Source organism: Paramormyrops kingsleyae, chromosome 1, assembly GCF_048594095.1.
Source record: "Paramormyrops kingsleyae isolate MSU_618 chromosome 1, PKINGS_0.4, whole genome shotgun sequence".
NCBI lineage: Eukaryota > Metazoa > Chordata > Actinopteri > Osteoglossiformes > Mormyridae > Paramormyrops > Paramormyrops kingsleyae.
Genome location: NC_132797.1, coordinates 20,325,890 through 20,342,970, shown reverse-complemented (window position 1 = coordinate 20,342,970; position 17,081 = coordinate 20,325,890). Strand labels below are relative to the sequence as shown.

Genomic DNA, 17,081 nt, shown 5'->3' with positions numbered 1-17,081 from the left:
ATTCAGTACCAGGTGTCGGTACTTCCATTGTTATTCAGTACCAGGTGTCAGTACTCCGCTTGTTATTCAGTACCAGGTGTCGGTACTCCCCTTGTTATTCAGCATCAGGTGTCGGTACTTCCATTGTTATTCAGTACCAGGTGTCAGTACTCCGCTTGTTATTCAGTACCAGGTGTCGGTACTCCCCTTGTTATTCAGCATCAGGTGTCAGTACTTCCATTGTTATTCAGTACCAGGTGTCAGTACTGCGCTTGGTATTCAGCATCAGGTGTCAGTACTCCCTCTGTTATTCAGTAGCAGGTGCCAATAGTCCCCTTTTTATTTAGCACCAGGTGTCAGTATTCCCCTTGTTTTTCAGTATCAAGGGGCCGGTACTCCCCTTGTTATTTAGTGCCAGGTGCCGGTACTCCCCTTGTTATTCAGTACTATGTCCCATTGTCATTCAGTAGGAGGTGTCAGTACTCCCCTTGTTATTCAGTAGGAGGTGCCAGTACTCCTCTTGTTATTCAGTACCAGGTGTCAGTACTCCCCTTGTTATTCAGTACCAGGTGTCAGTACTCCCCTTGTTATTCAGTACCAGGTGTCAGTACTCCCCTTGTTATTCAGCATCAATTGCCAGTACTCCCCTTGTTATTCAGTAGGAGGTGCCAGTACTCCTCTTGTTATTCAGTACCAGGTGTCAGTACTCCCCTTGTTATTCAGTACCAGGTGTCAGTACTCCCCTTGTTATTCAGTACCAGGTGTCAGTACTCCCCTTGTTATTCAGTACCAGGTGTCAGTACTCCCCTTGTTATTCAGTAGGAGGTGCCAGTACTCCTCTTGTTATTCAGTACCAGGTGTCAGTACTCCCCTTGTTATTCAGTACCAGGTGTCAGTACTCCCCTTGTTATTCAGTACCAGGTGTCAGTACTTCCCTTGATATTCAGCATCAGGTGTCAGTACTTCCCTTGATATTCAGCATCAAGTGCCAGTACTCCCCTTGTTATTCAGTATCATCTCCTGGTACTCCCATTGTTATTCAGCATCAAGTGCCAGTACTCCCCTTGTTATTTAGTGCCAGGTGCAAGCACTCCCCTTGTTATTCAGTACCAAATGTTAGTATTCGCCTTGTTAATTAGTGTCAGGTATCAGTACTCCCCTTGTTATTCAGTACCATCTCCTGGTACTCCCATTGTTATTCAGCATCAAGTGCCAGTACTCCCCTTTTTACTTAGTGCCAGGTGCAAGTACTCCCCTTGTTATTCAGTACCAGGTACCGGTATTCCCCTTGTTATTCAGTACCAGGCACCGGTATTCCCCTTGTTATTCAGTACCAGGTACCGGTATTCCCCTTGTTATTCAGTACCAGGTACCGGTACTCCCTTTGTTATGTAATGCTCCCCTTGTTATTCAGTGGCAGCAGATATGAGAAGTGCAGGTACTCTGAAGAAAAAAGCAATGAGGTGCTGGTCTTACGTACTGATGAGTACCAGCCCACTTTAAGCATTGGATACACATGATGACACACTGTGGGCAACCTACAGGTTCCAAATTGCACATTATGCTTTTGGTCTACAGGAGGAAACCAGAGTAACAAGAAGTAACTCATGTGAATCACAAATCCTTTATTCACTATTTGCACAAGTACAGGTGCATTGGAATTCTTCTCTTTGCCTACCCCATTTTGCTCTCCATAGCTTGCGGGTCACAGCACAGGATCAACCGATGTGCAGCATCGCTGGAGATGAGGGTTAAAGGCCTTGTTCAAAAGCCCACAGACATGTGACTGTTCTGCCAAGGCCAGGGCACAAACCAATGATCTTCAGATCATAGGCACTGACTTAGCAAACTCTAGTACATAATGAGTTTCTTTACTTCTTTTTCTACAGCTACTCATATTTGCTTAATATTTCTCAGAATTCTGTTATTTAGCAAGGGGACTTATCAACAGTAAGACCTTAAAGCTTGTAAAGAATTTGTGAAAACATGAGGCCACCCACAAGGACAGCCTTATCTAACCTGCCTGAGGTCACGCTTTCTTTTCTGAATAATGTAAGAAAAAAGGAAGTGACACAAAACCAAATTGTGAATTCATAAGAATGTTGGGCAAAACTGAGCCTTTGCATCGCTCTTGCCTTACAAACTCAGTTCAAATGAGCGAAACATCAGCTTTTCAAGCGTTTATTGGCTCCCAATGTTTGTAGCGTGAGATGTTTGCTCAGGCATTGACAGCTAAACCTGTTAAAAAGAGTCTGAAAAATTGAATTTCTTTAAGTAAAAACTGAATATGGCCTCCTACTATTATTGAATAAATGTGTATACATTACTCTTTCCTCGATTATTGTTACATCATCCAATCCTCTCTCTCTACTCGGGCATGTTACACATCACCCCAGGTATAGGATCTTCCACAAAGTTTGCCCATAGCCCTACTCAGAAAAATTAGCCACCACTACTGATTCTTTTAGCTGTTCTGCCATGTGATCTCAGTATCTCACCGTGGTTCACGTATTGTTTGTTACAATGATGCCCAGCTCACAGATAGAACTGTTTCCATATCACAGTGCTCTAGATCTATGACTCTTGGGTCTGTCCGGTGGGGTTACACTCATAACTGGCTGTCCAGAACAGGTTTGTGGTGAGGATAGAGCCTATCCCTGGATGTATAGAGAACAAGGCAGAGTCAGCCAGTCCCTGGAGCAATTGGCCAAAGGACCTAACATTGAAATCACTCTCTCAACCTTGGATTAGTGACCTTACGATTATAGGCACAGTGTTCTAACCCACTGAGCCACACAGCGCCCCCTGGAGGTGTAAGGCTAGCACAATAATTATGCCTATATTCATTCATAATGGTGACACTTGGGGTCCTTCTCCTCTGATCCACAGTTGCCACAGGCACAACAAGGACAGCCCGGCCCGACGTCCTCGCAGAGCGGCCTGCTCCATTTGCCACACGGCCAGGCCCCTCTGTCCCAGAGTCCCCTGCGGCAGGTGTCGTCCTCTTCCTCCAGCTCTTCGTCATCCTCCGCCCTAAGCGTGGGTCAGCTGGTTAGCAGTGAGTAGCTGGGATGGCCGCCTGTGCCATTTTCTCGTTTTTTTTTTTCCACTCTATTTATGAAATTTGGCCTGAAAAAGTTGCAGAAGTCGAGCTTTTCAGAGAATCCGAGAGGTGAAATGCAGCATCCAGCACATCACATTTCTTAGCTTAATTCATTTGTACAAAAAACGATCAAAATCTCTAAGTTACTCAAAATCGCTTCATATCTAAAGATCTCTGTATATCAGTTCCTCTTCATTTAAAATTTTAGATATTTAATAATTTGGAATTAATATAGTTTAGAGATCTGTGATTTTTATTTAGATATAAAGATACATGTGTAATTACATTTTATATAAATCTAGATAAATTGAAACTGCTCAAGATATCTTTAAATCAGATACCTTCAAAATATATGCTAAATAACTATTTGGTTTGCCGTGTTATATATTTTATCTCAATAACTATTGTTTGAATAGACTATTTCATCCACCTGTCTTCATAAACAGAATCAGAGGGGTCCTGGAGTCTATGCCAGGCAGCCCAGGGCTGGGGTACACCCTGGATGGGATGCCAGTCCATCACAGGGCACAGGGCTGGGGTACACTCTGGATGGGATGCCAGTCCATCACAGGGCACAGGGCACAGGGTACACCCTGGATGGGATGCCAGTCCATCACTAGGCACAGGGCTGGGGTACACCCTGGATAGGATGCCAGTCCATCACAGGGCACAGGGCTGGGGTACACCCTGGATGGGATGCCAGTCCATCACAGGGCACAGGGCTGGGGTACACCCTGGATGGGATGCCAGTCCATCACAGAGCTTCCCACTATAGGCAATATAGAGCTGCTAGGTCAGCAAACTGCATGGTTCAGGTTATCTTTATAATGCACCTCTGTGTGTCAGAATGAGTCTGTTTAACATGATTATTTATTTAGTAGATGCTTTTAACCAAAAGTAATGTATGTTTTTTGAGGGGGTTGGGGTTGGTTGAGGACCTTGAGATTTGAACCAGCAACCTTCCAGTCCCTGGCACAACCTCTGAACCCAACTAGCCACACAGGACCCCCATCTTCCACAGCTTCCATACAGTGGCAGCTGTCCCAGTGGCTTCATCATGGCTTATTTGTTGTGACAGTGATATTTTTACACTTGCTGTGTGTGTGCGCATGTGTGAACACGTGGCATCCCGTCCAGGGAGTGCACCTTCTTACGCACTGGGAGTGCACCTTCTTACGCACTGGGAGTGCACCTTCTTACGCACTGGGAGTGCACCTTCTTACGCACTGGGCTTCCCGGAACAGTCTATGGTTGACCGACACCCTGACTGCGTAAATGTTTACTGAACACAGATGGCAGGATGGATGTTTAATCATGATTTTTTAATGCTTGAATGATTTATATAGCTTATATAATCTAATAGTCAGTTTTATAAAACACAAATAAATAAATAATACAGAAAATAACTTTCTTGCGTGATTGTAGGCTATATTTGTGATGTTTGTTCTCTGCAAAAAAGAAAATTCTTCCGGGTGCTGGTTCTGCCCATCTAAACTCATACAAATTGAACAGAGACTCAATATCAGCAACCTCAAATAACTCATAAATCATATATTTTTTCACTCATTTTACCAAGCTGATTACTCAGCGGGTGGATCTGGGCAGAGAACATTAAAACAATTCCTGGTTTCTGCTAAGCTCTTCACAAAGCATCCACAGAGGACATCTCTCCTGGGACACTAACCACCAGAATTTCCCTCACAAATATATTTCCTTAATCGCTATGCTACATGCTAAAGATTACAGATAAACTCTAGAATGGAAAACGACCTCATGCAGAGAATAAAACACAGGATAACGTGGTTTGAAAATCTATGATATTAGCGCTTAATCTAGTGCATAATATGGAGGGCTCCAGATGGTAATTTTCTTCCAAACACATACATTATACCACAAAAATGTAATAAAACATATTGTGTGTGCATGTTAACTACTTCAAAAGCTCTCCTCAGGCCACTCCAGTAACTCCAGTTACCATCTAGGACATTCATATGTTTCTTGGACTTGATCACTAGCACACCTTGTTTCGCTAATCAGTACCTCATTTAGATTATTAACTGATGAAATGAATTAATCAAGTGAGCTGGTGCTAAAATTGAACAAATACATGGACTGGCTGAGGTGCCGCTGAGCATATGTTTCAGAATTGTTCAGAAGTGTTCATCTAGCCATTGAACAAGATATCAGAAACTTTATAGATCAGAGAAATATGTATTTTGTTCATTTGCATATATTCCAGCAGTAACACTACTTGAGGGGACACAAATGTAGTAGTACATTCTTACTTAATGCATTAATTAATCAGAAACTAAGTGTTAGTTACATATCGATCCATGTTCATTCATCATTAATCAATCATAATGATACATGTATTTCATCTAGTAACTGCATTAGTTCATGATTTATTCTTGAGTAGTAACTGAGTTACTATGTTATTTTGGCCCCCTCAAGTAATGCTGTTACCATAATAATTCATGTTAAATTAGTATTTTACATGTAAATTGCATTTTTACACATTTACTCAGAAAAAATTAGCTATAAACATCATTTTCTGCCATCTGCTGTCAGGGATGTAGCTAGAAAGAGTGCCCCCCCGACAAAATGGCATCTTGGGCCCCCCACACAATAGAATTTGTGTATTAAAATTTCACATATTTAAGGTCCCTGTAAAGTGCTGGATCTGCCAGGGTGTTCATAGGCCTACTGTGCTGCTGCCTGGTGCATAGATACGTTTCTCTCCTTGAATTTTGGAGAAAACGAAGATCTATAGTCTGAGATATCGGCAAAGCCTGTGATGGTAGCTAGGGGCCACCAGTCATTTTGTGAGCACCCGATACCCACAATCCTCTCGACACAGCAAATCCGAGGCTCACAAACACATTATGTCTACAGCCAGCAGTTCCTTCCATGTGCCTGGTGCCTTTGTTAAAGCACTACTACAAACGCTAGCCGGTTTTCCGAGGTGCAGGCCGGCCTCTCCGGCTACGATTCCGATAGCTTATATGCTCAGCTAGCCTCTCAGGCACAGAATAAAAGGAAAATATCATACCGTGACAAGACAGTTCCCAGCGCTGCAGACAGGAGATGCAAGCCGGTAATGAATGGTGGCTTGACGCCGATTGACTATTGATTTTACTTTACATACCCATGGGGGATCTCTGCATTAATAATACAACCCCATGCATAATTTAAACAAATAAACTTTCTTGTGAGTTACTCTGGACACTTAGCACTGATATATTTCTAATGCGAAACTGCTTTTAATTTGCGATACCACTCTAACGTCAGAATTAATAGTTATGCTCAGAACAGAGGGGGACACAGACAGATTCTTGCAGCCTGTCTGGAGAATAGAATTGGATGTGGAAGCCCGGAAATCAGTAGATGACATATGAAATAATTCAGAATTGCTTCTTGTGGGCTCAGTCAAGGAGAATCAGCGAGATGTAAGCATTCCCCAGAACAGACAGAACTCTCCTTGACGTGACTGCAGACCCTTTTCATTCTGTCCATCGCTGTATGTAGAATTTAGAGATGGCAGAGACTGATCTATTGCCATTATTCTGGTATATGAAGAACATTATAAATATATTTTGCGTGAAAATTATGGAAATAATTCTAAATCACATTTTCTATATATCACTGAAGTTATTTGTTGAATGTGGTGTGTCTTGGCCATCTTAAATTCGAAACAGCACTGCAATGTACTTTTAATCACAGATCTGGTGAAAATCAAGCTACCAAAACTGCACAGTAACGTACGATAGAATTACCACGTCATGTATATTGGCACGTACATACTCTCTTTAGGAAAAACAGAGGTTCATAGACTTTTAAAAACCTTTAAAATTGATTATATACATCATCTTGGTGCCTTAAGTCATATTGACACCAATGTCTTACTGTTAAATTAACTTAATCATTTAGACACATACTGTTGATATTTAATACATGATACATAATATAATATAATGCATAGTACTGTATATAACGTCACTGTTAACAGTGTAATACAGTTCTTATGCTGGATGGTTCAGCACTGATTTCATGGTCTGTGTTCTTCCTCAGACCCACAGACAGCCCCCAGCGAGGTGGATGGGGTCAATCTGGAGGAGATCCGTGAATTTGCCAAAGCGTTCAAGATCCGCCGGCTGTCCCTGGGCCTGACGCAAACTCAGGTGGGCCAGGCGCTTAGCGCCACTGAGGGCCCAGCCTACAGCCAGTCTGCCATCTGCAGGTAAGGAAGAGTCATTACAAGCCATCCACTTTTCTTGCTTGCATTATAAACATATACAGATATTCAAACTGTATAGGTATAAATAAAAAAACCTTGACCTTCTGATGTATAAAAATATATAAATATATATTTAAAAATATATAAATATATTTTAAAAATTTACATCAATTAAATAGAATTAGAGAGAATATAGAAATTAGGCATATTTTAATAAAGATTCAAATAAGATATATATTCATTGAGCAACATATTTAATGACATATAAATACACAGAAAGTCATACAGATGTAAAGTATTTATACTTTATTAAATGTATATTTAAATAATTATGTGTAGTTTTGAATTTTTTTACATTTAAAATGTTAATATAGATAACAAATGCCGTCTTCTAAGTACTTCATTTTATTTAGCTAGTTAATTTGATTTCAGAGCCGAGTGGCAGAGTGGCATTGTGGGTAGCACTTTTGCCTCACACCTCCGGAGTTGGGGGTCATGTGGGTTTTCTCCTGCCATCCAAAGACATGCCGTTCGGTGAATTGGCATCGTTACATTGTCCAAAGTGTTCACACTGAGATGGCCTGCCTTCCCGAAACACAGTGTCCACACTGAGATGGCTTGCCTTCCCGAAACACAGTGTTCACACTGAGATGGCCTGCCTTCCCGGAACACAGTGTTCACACTGAGATGGCCTGCCTTCCCGAAACACAGTGTCCACACTGAGATGGCTTGCCTTCCCGAAACACAGTGTTCACACTGAGATGGCCTGCCTTCCCGAAACACAGTGTTCACACTGAGATGGCCTGCCTTCCCGAAACACAGTGTTCACACTGAGATGGCCTGCCTTCCCAAAACACAGTGTTCCGCTGCCTTGTGGCGGAGGCTGCCTGGGATCGGCTACAGGGCCCCGTGATCCTGCTTTGGATGAGCAGCTGGAAGATGAATGCTATATGAGCATATCTTTCACAGAACAGAGAGAAATAAAACAGCATGCATAAATAGTGCTGTATGCGTAAACGATAACTATCATTAACAATTCCGTCTATCAGTCTATTATATAATATCAATGTAATTATGAGACTTACACAAACTACACAGGCTACATTAAAGCCTTTAATATCAGCCTTCTGCTATTTGCTTCTCTTATTTTCTAATTTCCCATACAATACACTGACATCTTCCACTCTCATTTCCCAGCATTCCACAGCTGTTGATTTTTACAAAGCTTGATCAACTGAGTATATGTGCTGAAGTACTATCAGGTCCTTTTAATATTTTCATTAAATCAGTTTGAACTGGCATATAAAACTTGAAGCTGAAAGGGTTCTTTTTGGTCAAGGACTTAAATAAATATTACTTAAATAAAGTGGGTAATTAAAATATTTTTTCTTTGTTAAATTATTAAACTGTTTAGCTGAACACACTCTTTAGTGTAGTCTCTTCCCCAGGACAAATGGCATGAGTTCAGGCTATCATGTATTTTTAGATCATCCATTCATATTTAAAGATTTATTAGATAATACAAAAAAATTCAGTGGTCATTTTATTAGGTACAGCTAGCTAGTACCAGGTGGGACCCCTTTATTAGGTACAACTAGATGGTACCGGGTAGGACTGACTTTATTAGGTACAGTTAGCTAGTACTGGGTAGGACCCACTTTATTAGGTACAGTTAGCTAGTACCAAGTAGGACCGACTTTATGAAGTACAGTAGGACCCACTTTCACCTCCGGAGTGATTTCAATGATTGACAGCTTGTATGTTCAGAAATACTATTCTGCACACAACTGTTGCACTGAGGTATCATTTTTATTGTGGGTTCAAGTTACTCATTCTGATGCTTAATGAAACAGCAAGTAACAGATGCAGACCATGCCTGAAACAAGCCTGTTTTTCTGCAATGAGACTTCTTCTCTGCATATAAGCATGCAAATGGAATATTCTACAGAATGACTGATAATGTCATTGTGTCACCATCAGCTGAAAACCCAGACTGTGAGTGTGTGTTTTTGTGTGTGTATATATATATATATATATATATATATATATATATATACACACTTAATTAATAACAAACCCTAGTTATAATACAATTAATCTATTCATGTGTTAGCTGTTTATCAACGAGAGATTTTATGACACAAACCAGCACTTGAGGATGTGTCTGAGGGCTCAAGCTTCTAATTTTGTGGATTTAACAAAAGCGTTTTCTAACAAACAGCCGTGCACCTCTTAAAAAACACAGCATGTCTGTTTATTGTGCTTATTTAATCATGTTTGTTTCAATTTAATTGTAAAGCCTCGTCAGGATAAAGATGACAAGCTTCTCTGCGCTAGCGGAGTTTAAATGGCTATGTAGTGTTAGCTAAACTCCATCGATGCAGCTTACACTTAGCGAATCTTATGCATGAGCTGGCAAGAGCCCTTCTAAAAGCATAAAGAGGGTTAAGGGGGGAGGGATGGAATTCTCCTGGGCAGCGGCTTGCGGCACCTCCTTGCCGCTGACGAGTCAGGAATGCACCTCTTGTTTCATTTAAGTGGATCTGGTTCTCGCTGAACCATGAAATGTCCTGTCTTCCCAGGCGCTCCTTATATTTGTTAATGTATTCCCGGCGGAACGGTGGCGTACTCCTCCAGCCGTTTAAGGGACGGCAGTTATAAATAATAACTCTGTTGCATGGAGCCACCAGCCAGACCCCAGAAAAACGCACTGACAGTCGTAAAAAACAATGGACAGCAATGCAGGCTTTGCTCCAGCCCTGCACTGCCCCATGTTTCAGTTTAATAAGCAGCCTCCCTCATAAAAATGGCTTCTGTGTTTCGGAAAGGGCCTCCTCTCAGCTCTTGAGGGCCTTCTTGGCTGCCTGTGTGGTTACATCAATGGGTATCCTATCAGGACTGATTGTGCAGGCCTGACACTGGTGCTCCACAGAGTAAAAGAATTCCTCCCTGTAACATGTGACCACATTCTGACATGTGACAATCCCCTTATTACAGCCAATTCTGATACTATCCTACATTATACTTTACTATACAACAGTTATTTCCGACCAACAAACCTGATTGGATAGAAGGCATTCTGTGAGTACGGGTATCATAGTATAACCGCACTCGGACATTTCACATAAGCTGTATCACTCAGCTTTACAGGTGTATATAAAAACTGGTACAAATGCCTCATTTCCACCAACACGGAGCCGGTACTGGCCTGACTCTCGCTTGGTGCTTTTTGAGAACCTGCTTGCGTTTCCACTGGTTTCGAAAATGAACGTAGGCGGAAGTGAGATTAAAGTAAAGGTTCATATATATTCCGTTTTGTTGGATTTATTTTGATGTTTTGGATTTTAAGTTTTTATAAGATGCCGAACTGAAAAAATGTTTACAGAGTAAGACTCTTTGAGCTCTGTCTCTACCGCCTGTATCCACTTTTATTTCCTTAAAGGCTGTGTGTGTGTAAGTGACTTTATTCCTTATTCTCTCTCGTTGTTTTACTGCTGTCCTTTTAAGGATCGCGCAATAAAAGTCTGCTAATAACTGAACTTTGCTGTCCACCTTATGATCTCTTTGCCACTCGAGCGCCACAATGTTTTATTTATTACACCTGCGGCATGGCTTAAATTTACAATGCAAAGTTATTCCGCTAATAAGCTGGCTAGTCGCTTCACCGCTGGCACCGGCGATATTAAACGAAACGATATCGGTTAGAGACAGAACTTCCCGGGCTCGCGGAAGGTTCGGACGCCATAGCCCGTCCCAATTTCGCTGACATTACATGAACTGTTTCTTTTGGCATAGGCCCGTAAATGTTTAAATAAACAAACAAAATATGCTGTATCTTATTACTTTTACCTTATAAATGCTACTCAATTAACTATTGTATAAAAGTAATAACAAAGTCGAACTCATGCAGTTGTACTGCAATATATCACGACAATCACCACTCCTTCTCGTATTGCTTAAATATCCTGACCCTGTGGTGTTTCTCCACATTAAAAGTTCAATTTAATCACCACCTCACCATGCACCATAATGACATTTTGTTGTACTTTTTAAAGTTATGTACCAGCTACATGAAAAATGTAAAAGAAATATAATGATTGATCAGTGCAATTTCCTCTGGTGTCTGTTGATTTCCCTCTCAGTAAATGTTTTGCATGTACTTCATTAAGTTTGAGGAAATTTGCCATTGATAGATTATCCATAGATCCATACAATATTATCCATAGATCTGTATTTTCCTGTTAATCTTGAGTTTGGAATTGATAATGTCTGACACATTCTTGTTTAGCTAACTGTATTGAAAATAATGCTGCAATGTTTATTGTTGATGGAAAATTGCATAACCTTATAGTGGACAGTGAAAGAAATTTGTATATGTCTTCATTAGTCTGTGTGAAGTATGCTGAGCATTAAAAGAAACTCAAATTATACTTGGAACAAATTTGCCAATCACTTATTCATTACTAGAATATGTATGACCATTGTGGAAGCTTTAAAGCATCTGCTGAATCAGGCAGAAAATATCGATCAAAATCTGTCAAAGGACATTTTAACTTGCTCTCTACTAGGCTGCAAGATTTTAAAAGCTAATTCCTGTCCTGTTACTGCCTGCTTTACTTCTCTAAACCACACGGTTTATTGGCTGGAAAGCGGAAAGCATTGTCCTCTTTTCTTTTAGTGCCACCTCCTTATTCCCATATTTTGTGGCACCGGCAAAATCTGTCTTGATGTTTTCCCAGAACATTTCAAAAGTGCCTCAGATGTTCAAATCAACAAAGCATATTCTAAATGTATATATTTTCCAAGCAAACAGATGATGAGAAAGATTCTTTTAATGCTCCATACATATCTGCCAATCTACTGAGGGCTTTCCTTATGAAATCAGCTGCCTGTGATTTATACAGCTCTTTAAAAAGACCCTTTCTTTCGTCTTAATGAGAAAGGCCATTCCTTTTTGGGGTGAAGTAACATTTAATGAAAAAAATCATACCACTGACATCTGAAACTGGTGTTGATAGCGTAAAAGCAATGGTTACCCAGTACTATCGAACAAAATGGCAGAAGTTTGCAATTTCGCTAAAAATGACTTGTGACGAGACTTTTGGTTCCACTGGCAGCATCTTAAGGAGCCCCTCAGAGACTGGCAGCATATCCCTTGCCCTGTCAAAGGGCACCTGAGTAAGATTCTTCTCTCTCAATTCTCCCCAGACACACCATCCTGAGAAGCCACTTTTTTCTACCACAGGAAGCCCAGGAGAACACTATAGCTAGCAGTCTGAGAGCCAAACTGAACCCTGGCCTTTTATATCCTGCCAGGTTTGAGAAGTTGGACATCACCCCAAAAAGCGCGCAGAAGATTAAGCCCGTTCTGGAGCGCTGGATGGCCGAGGCTGAGGCCCGGCATCGTTCCGGCATGCAGAACCTGACCGAGTTTATCGGCAGCGAGCCGTCCAAGAAGCGCAAGAGGAGGACCTCATTTACGCCACAGGCTCTCGAGATCCTCAATAGCCACTTTGAGAAGAACACACACCCGTCTGGACAGGAAATGACTGAGATTGCCGAGAAGCTGAACTATGACCGGGAAGTGGTCCGCGTCTGGTTTTGCAACAAGAGGCAGGCATTAAAAAACACAATAAAGCGCTTGAAACAACCAGAACTGGGCCCGGCCACCCCCATGGACACGCTAGCCGACTCGGTGGAAGATCACTCCTAGAGAAAGCTAACGTCAAAAGTGCGCTACACGATAACGGTTTCAGCTGGGTGGGGACTGACTGCAGAATTCCCCAGAGTCATCACTGGACGATCTCCAGATTTTTATTTTTCCTTTTGACAAATGGAATGACAAAGACGATGATACATACAAATATTTTGTCAGTGTAATGGCTGCCGCCGGGTATTCATGAAAACCAAAACAAAACAAAAAACAAATCCAGAAAATCAAACATCGTCTCTGTGGGAGAGTTAACAAAATGTTAGAAAATAAGGTTGTGTCAGAGATGGCAGATGTCAAGCAGAGACCACTGAGTCAACCTTCTCTGATGCCGAGTATTGGATTTATGTTGAAAAATCACACCAAAAGACATAAATAAAAACTACTTACCAAAGTCTGTTACACCAGAATCCTGATTGCTTTCATTTTATGAGTAAATGTATCCTAAATTTTTACCTTTGTACTGATGTGAAGAAAAAAACATTTATGAGGTAGTGACATTTTGTATTATATCTCATTGTTTGGCTAATGAGCTTGTGTTTAATTGTAAATAACCACAATCCTTTGTTCCTCAGTTATATATAAGTAACAACTCATCTTGAAAGTGTTGTGCTGTCTTGACAATGGTCATGATAATGTCCCATTTATTATGCTTTTTGTTCACTGGAGTTAAAATTCTCAGTTTCTGTGTGACTTTGTAAAAAAAACTGTACAGGTATTTATTCATTTTTACAAGATTGTATATTTATGGGATGATGTAAATAGACATAATTAGTCGAGGAAATTTTACAGAGGCAGAAACAGAGAAGATTCGTTGGCAGCTTGTCCTAGCGAGGGGCCATCCAGGACCACTACAATGGCTGTATCCGAAGCAATGCTTAAATGTTGCCAAAGCCTGATAGCCAAAGAATCTACTTTTAGGCCCAAGAAAACGAACAGATCTGATATGTGTCAAAATGCCCTAGGATGTACTTGTATCAGATTCCCTTTGATGTTTTTATTTTATTGAGTTTGTTCAGCTGCTCTGAGATCCAGGTCTGTTGTCTATGTGTTCGCTCACCGAACAAGAGAGCTTGGCACGTAGCTGTATACGTATATATGTTAATGAGAGAAGAGTAGTTAGTTTTCATCCTGTGTAATTTCATTTGTCCTGTGTTTCGATGAAAGTAGAAAAATGTTTTAAAAAATAATCTGATTTTTATTCCCATTGCGTGTTTTTATGTATTTATGTATTTGTTTTATCTCCAGATTGGCATCTTTTGCCATTTCAGGCCCTGGTGAGTTGCAGTGCATCAAGACAGGGAGACAGTTTCATTTGCAAGTTTCTCATAAGTGGAAGGCTGATGTTTGATTAGGAAAAAAATAACAGTAAAAGGGAAACAAAAGGCTAGGATTTCATGTTTTTCCCCTGAGCTGATTTCTTTATTATTCTTCAAATAGAGAACGATCTGCGGAACTTAGAAATTCTTCAACTCAGCTCTCAGCTTCTGATTGTGTCTGACACATTACATTTGAGTACCAGTAATGTGATGTTAAAACGAGATCTTGAGTTTCTCGTAATTCATATGGAGAATTTAGTGTCTTAGTGTCACAGGTACAATGCTGTGTCATATACAATAAGGCATCCATTTTGAAAACCGGCAAACTCTAGTCAACCACATTCGCTTAAATTTAAAAACACATATAATGGGATTATTAGAGAAAGATGTCTAATACATTCTTATACTAAGTGCTTGAATTTGGGTTCATTGCATACAGACCATTTTACTACATATAGACCATTTTACCTTCTAATTTTATGTAATACCCATAGAAATAATGGCGGTACAGTGACAGCTATGCCAACACAGATTAAACATGGAGTCTCCAGACAACATACAATAAAACGCATACCATATTTGAAGATTTGAAGGATTAAAGAATTGATGTTACATTAGCTGCTAAGCAAAGATGACGATGATGTCTCACTTTTAAGCGTATTTTTTTTATTGCCGTTTAACGAGAATAGATAACATTTCTAAAATGGCAAAGTACTAATATGATTGTTAGCTATTTAACATTAGCTATATTGGCCCCTAAGTATTAGGTAGCTAAATGAAATAGATGGTACAGCACCACTCGTCATGGAGGGTATAAGTCCTACCTTTGGGAGGACATCACCTTGACGATGCTTGCTTAGATCTTACCATTTTACAACGTCAGTGTAATGAGACACATCAACTGCCACAAGTGTTTGGAGTTTCCTTCATATTTATTTATATATTTTTTCCTCAGCACATGAAAACCAAATGAGCATTTTTATGTGAGAGTACATTATTGAACTTTTAGGAAATGTATAAAAATATTTTACTGAGGTTATGTCTGAGTAAAGCAGAACAGCCTTAATTCACTGCGGAACATACCCTTCATCTTCCTGCACTCCTATGTTGTGATGTGATGAAATGTGCGTTTCAGCTTTCTTTGGGCTTCTTTCACAAATTTTCTGTTCAAAAAAGCCCATTTTGTTCAAAATATCTCCCTCACCTTACAGTCAAAGACATTGGATAGCCTGTGTTGTAAACTACTAGAGAGGATTGTTAATGAAGCTGTAACCAAAAAAAAAAACAAAAAAAAAGAGTATTGCCTTTGTTGGTTTTATCAATGCTGGACCAAAGCTCAGCGTATTGTAGGTATATGCACATTGTACAGAAACACAGCTTAACGTCGCTGACAATCTTGCAATATTAAACTATTATTTAAGGGAAACTGAATGGGTTGGCAAATGGATCATGATTTTTACCTCAGCACTGTACTTGTACCCAGTGAATAATGCCATAAAAACACTGTTTAGATGTTAGTCCAAAAACAATTATTTGAGTTCTACATGTGTTGGTAAGTAATGTTGATCTGTCACCTTGGAGGCTTGATTTGACATTAAGAGTATATACCCAAACCATGGTTTTACACTGAATTGTCTGACAGGGTGACTTGTGATTATACTCTTCTATTATTATTATTATTATCAATTTTATTTTTTCACATAATGTGAATTATCCTCTTAAATTTCAGTATTTAATAAGTGTCCCAATTTGTTTGGGACAAAAAAGTCTGTGACCTGTATCAGTTAAGAAAAAAAACTTTTTAAAATTGAAACACATTGAAATATACATCAGCATACAAACACAGAAAAAAACTGTTATAGAAATGAGTTAATCTTGTTATTTCTGAAGACCTTTAAACCAAAGCTGAAAACCTGCACAGGTTGCTGTTAAATTTTATAGACTGAAAACTGTACTTACTCTCTAGAGCAATATCTGTATGGTCCGTAAAGCTGTACTTTGTGTATTTATAAACAGCTTCAATTCTGTCACCATTATTTGTACCATAAATAATAAACTGTTTGACATCAAATGTTGGATGAATAGAATTATTGCTTCTTTATGCTATTATATATAGGTAGAATTTTGGGGATGGTGACCCTGACCAGGATCACTGGTTAGAAGATGGATGGATGGATTCATGGATTCATGAATGTATGGATATTCTCAACAAAACGTACTATAGTAATTGGAAATTGCATGAACTCTGTAAAAGTTCTTATTTCAATACAATCAATACAAATGATTAATTATTTAGTTTTTCTTCAGTTTTTAATGTTTGTTGGTTATGAAATTGAAATGGTTTTATCATGTAGTTCAGGGTAACTAGAGCTTGTATTTTCATAGCCATGTGATCATCTAGTTGTCAAGGTTCACCTCTCCTGCACGTACTCCCACAGCGTCTGCACAGCGTCCCCACAGCGTCCGCACAGCGTCTGCACAGCGTCTGCACAGGCACACACAGCCAAAGATGCACCATTACCAGCTTCCTCTGCATTTATCAGGAAGATACTTGCAATGACAACACAGAATACATACACAATACGTTTCAATATGTTTCAATCTCATATATTTTAATATATTTTTAAAATCAACAGTAAAATGATTAATGCATTTAATCTCTATTTTTTGCATCGTTCCCTTTCTGCTCATTGCAATTTTTCGTATTTACGTTTTATTATAACTGGAATAAAAGTG

The 17,081-nt window shown here is 39.8% G+C and overlaps 1 protein-coding gene across 1 annotated transcript in view; it reads left to right on the top strand.

Annotated features, from left to right (window-relative positions):
• pou6f2 (POU class 6 homeobox 2) overlaps positions 1 to 16,383 on the top strand; it is a 121,883-nt gene extending 105,500 nt beyond the window's left edge. The window contains exons 8-10 of the mRNA XM_023807404.2: positions 2,869 to 3,037; positions 7,151 to 7,319; positions 12,525 to 16,383. Coding sequence (XP_023663172.1) covers positions 2,869 to 3,037; positions 7,151 to 7,319; positions 12,525 to 13,029 — 843 coding nt within the window. The 3' untranslated portion in view covers positions 13,030 to 16,383. The remainder of the gene's footprint in view (positions 1 to 2,868; positions 3,038 to 7,150; positions 7,320 to 12,524) is intronic.
• Positions 16,384 to 17,081: the final 698 nt, after the last annotated feature.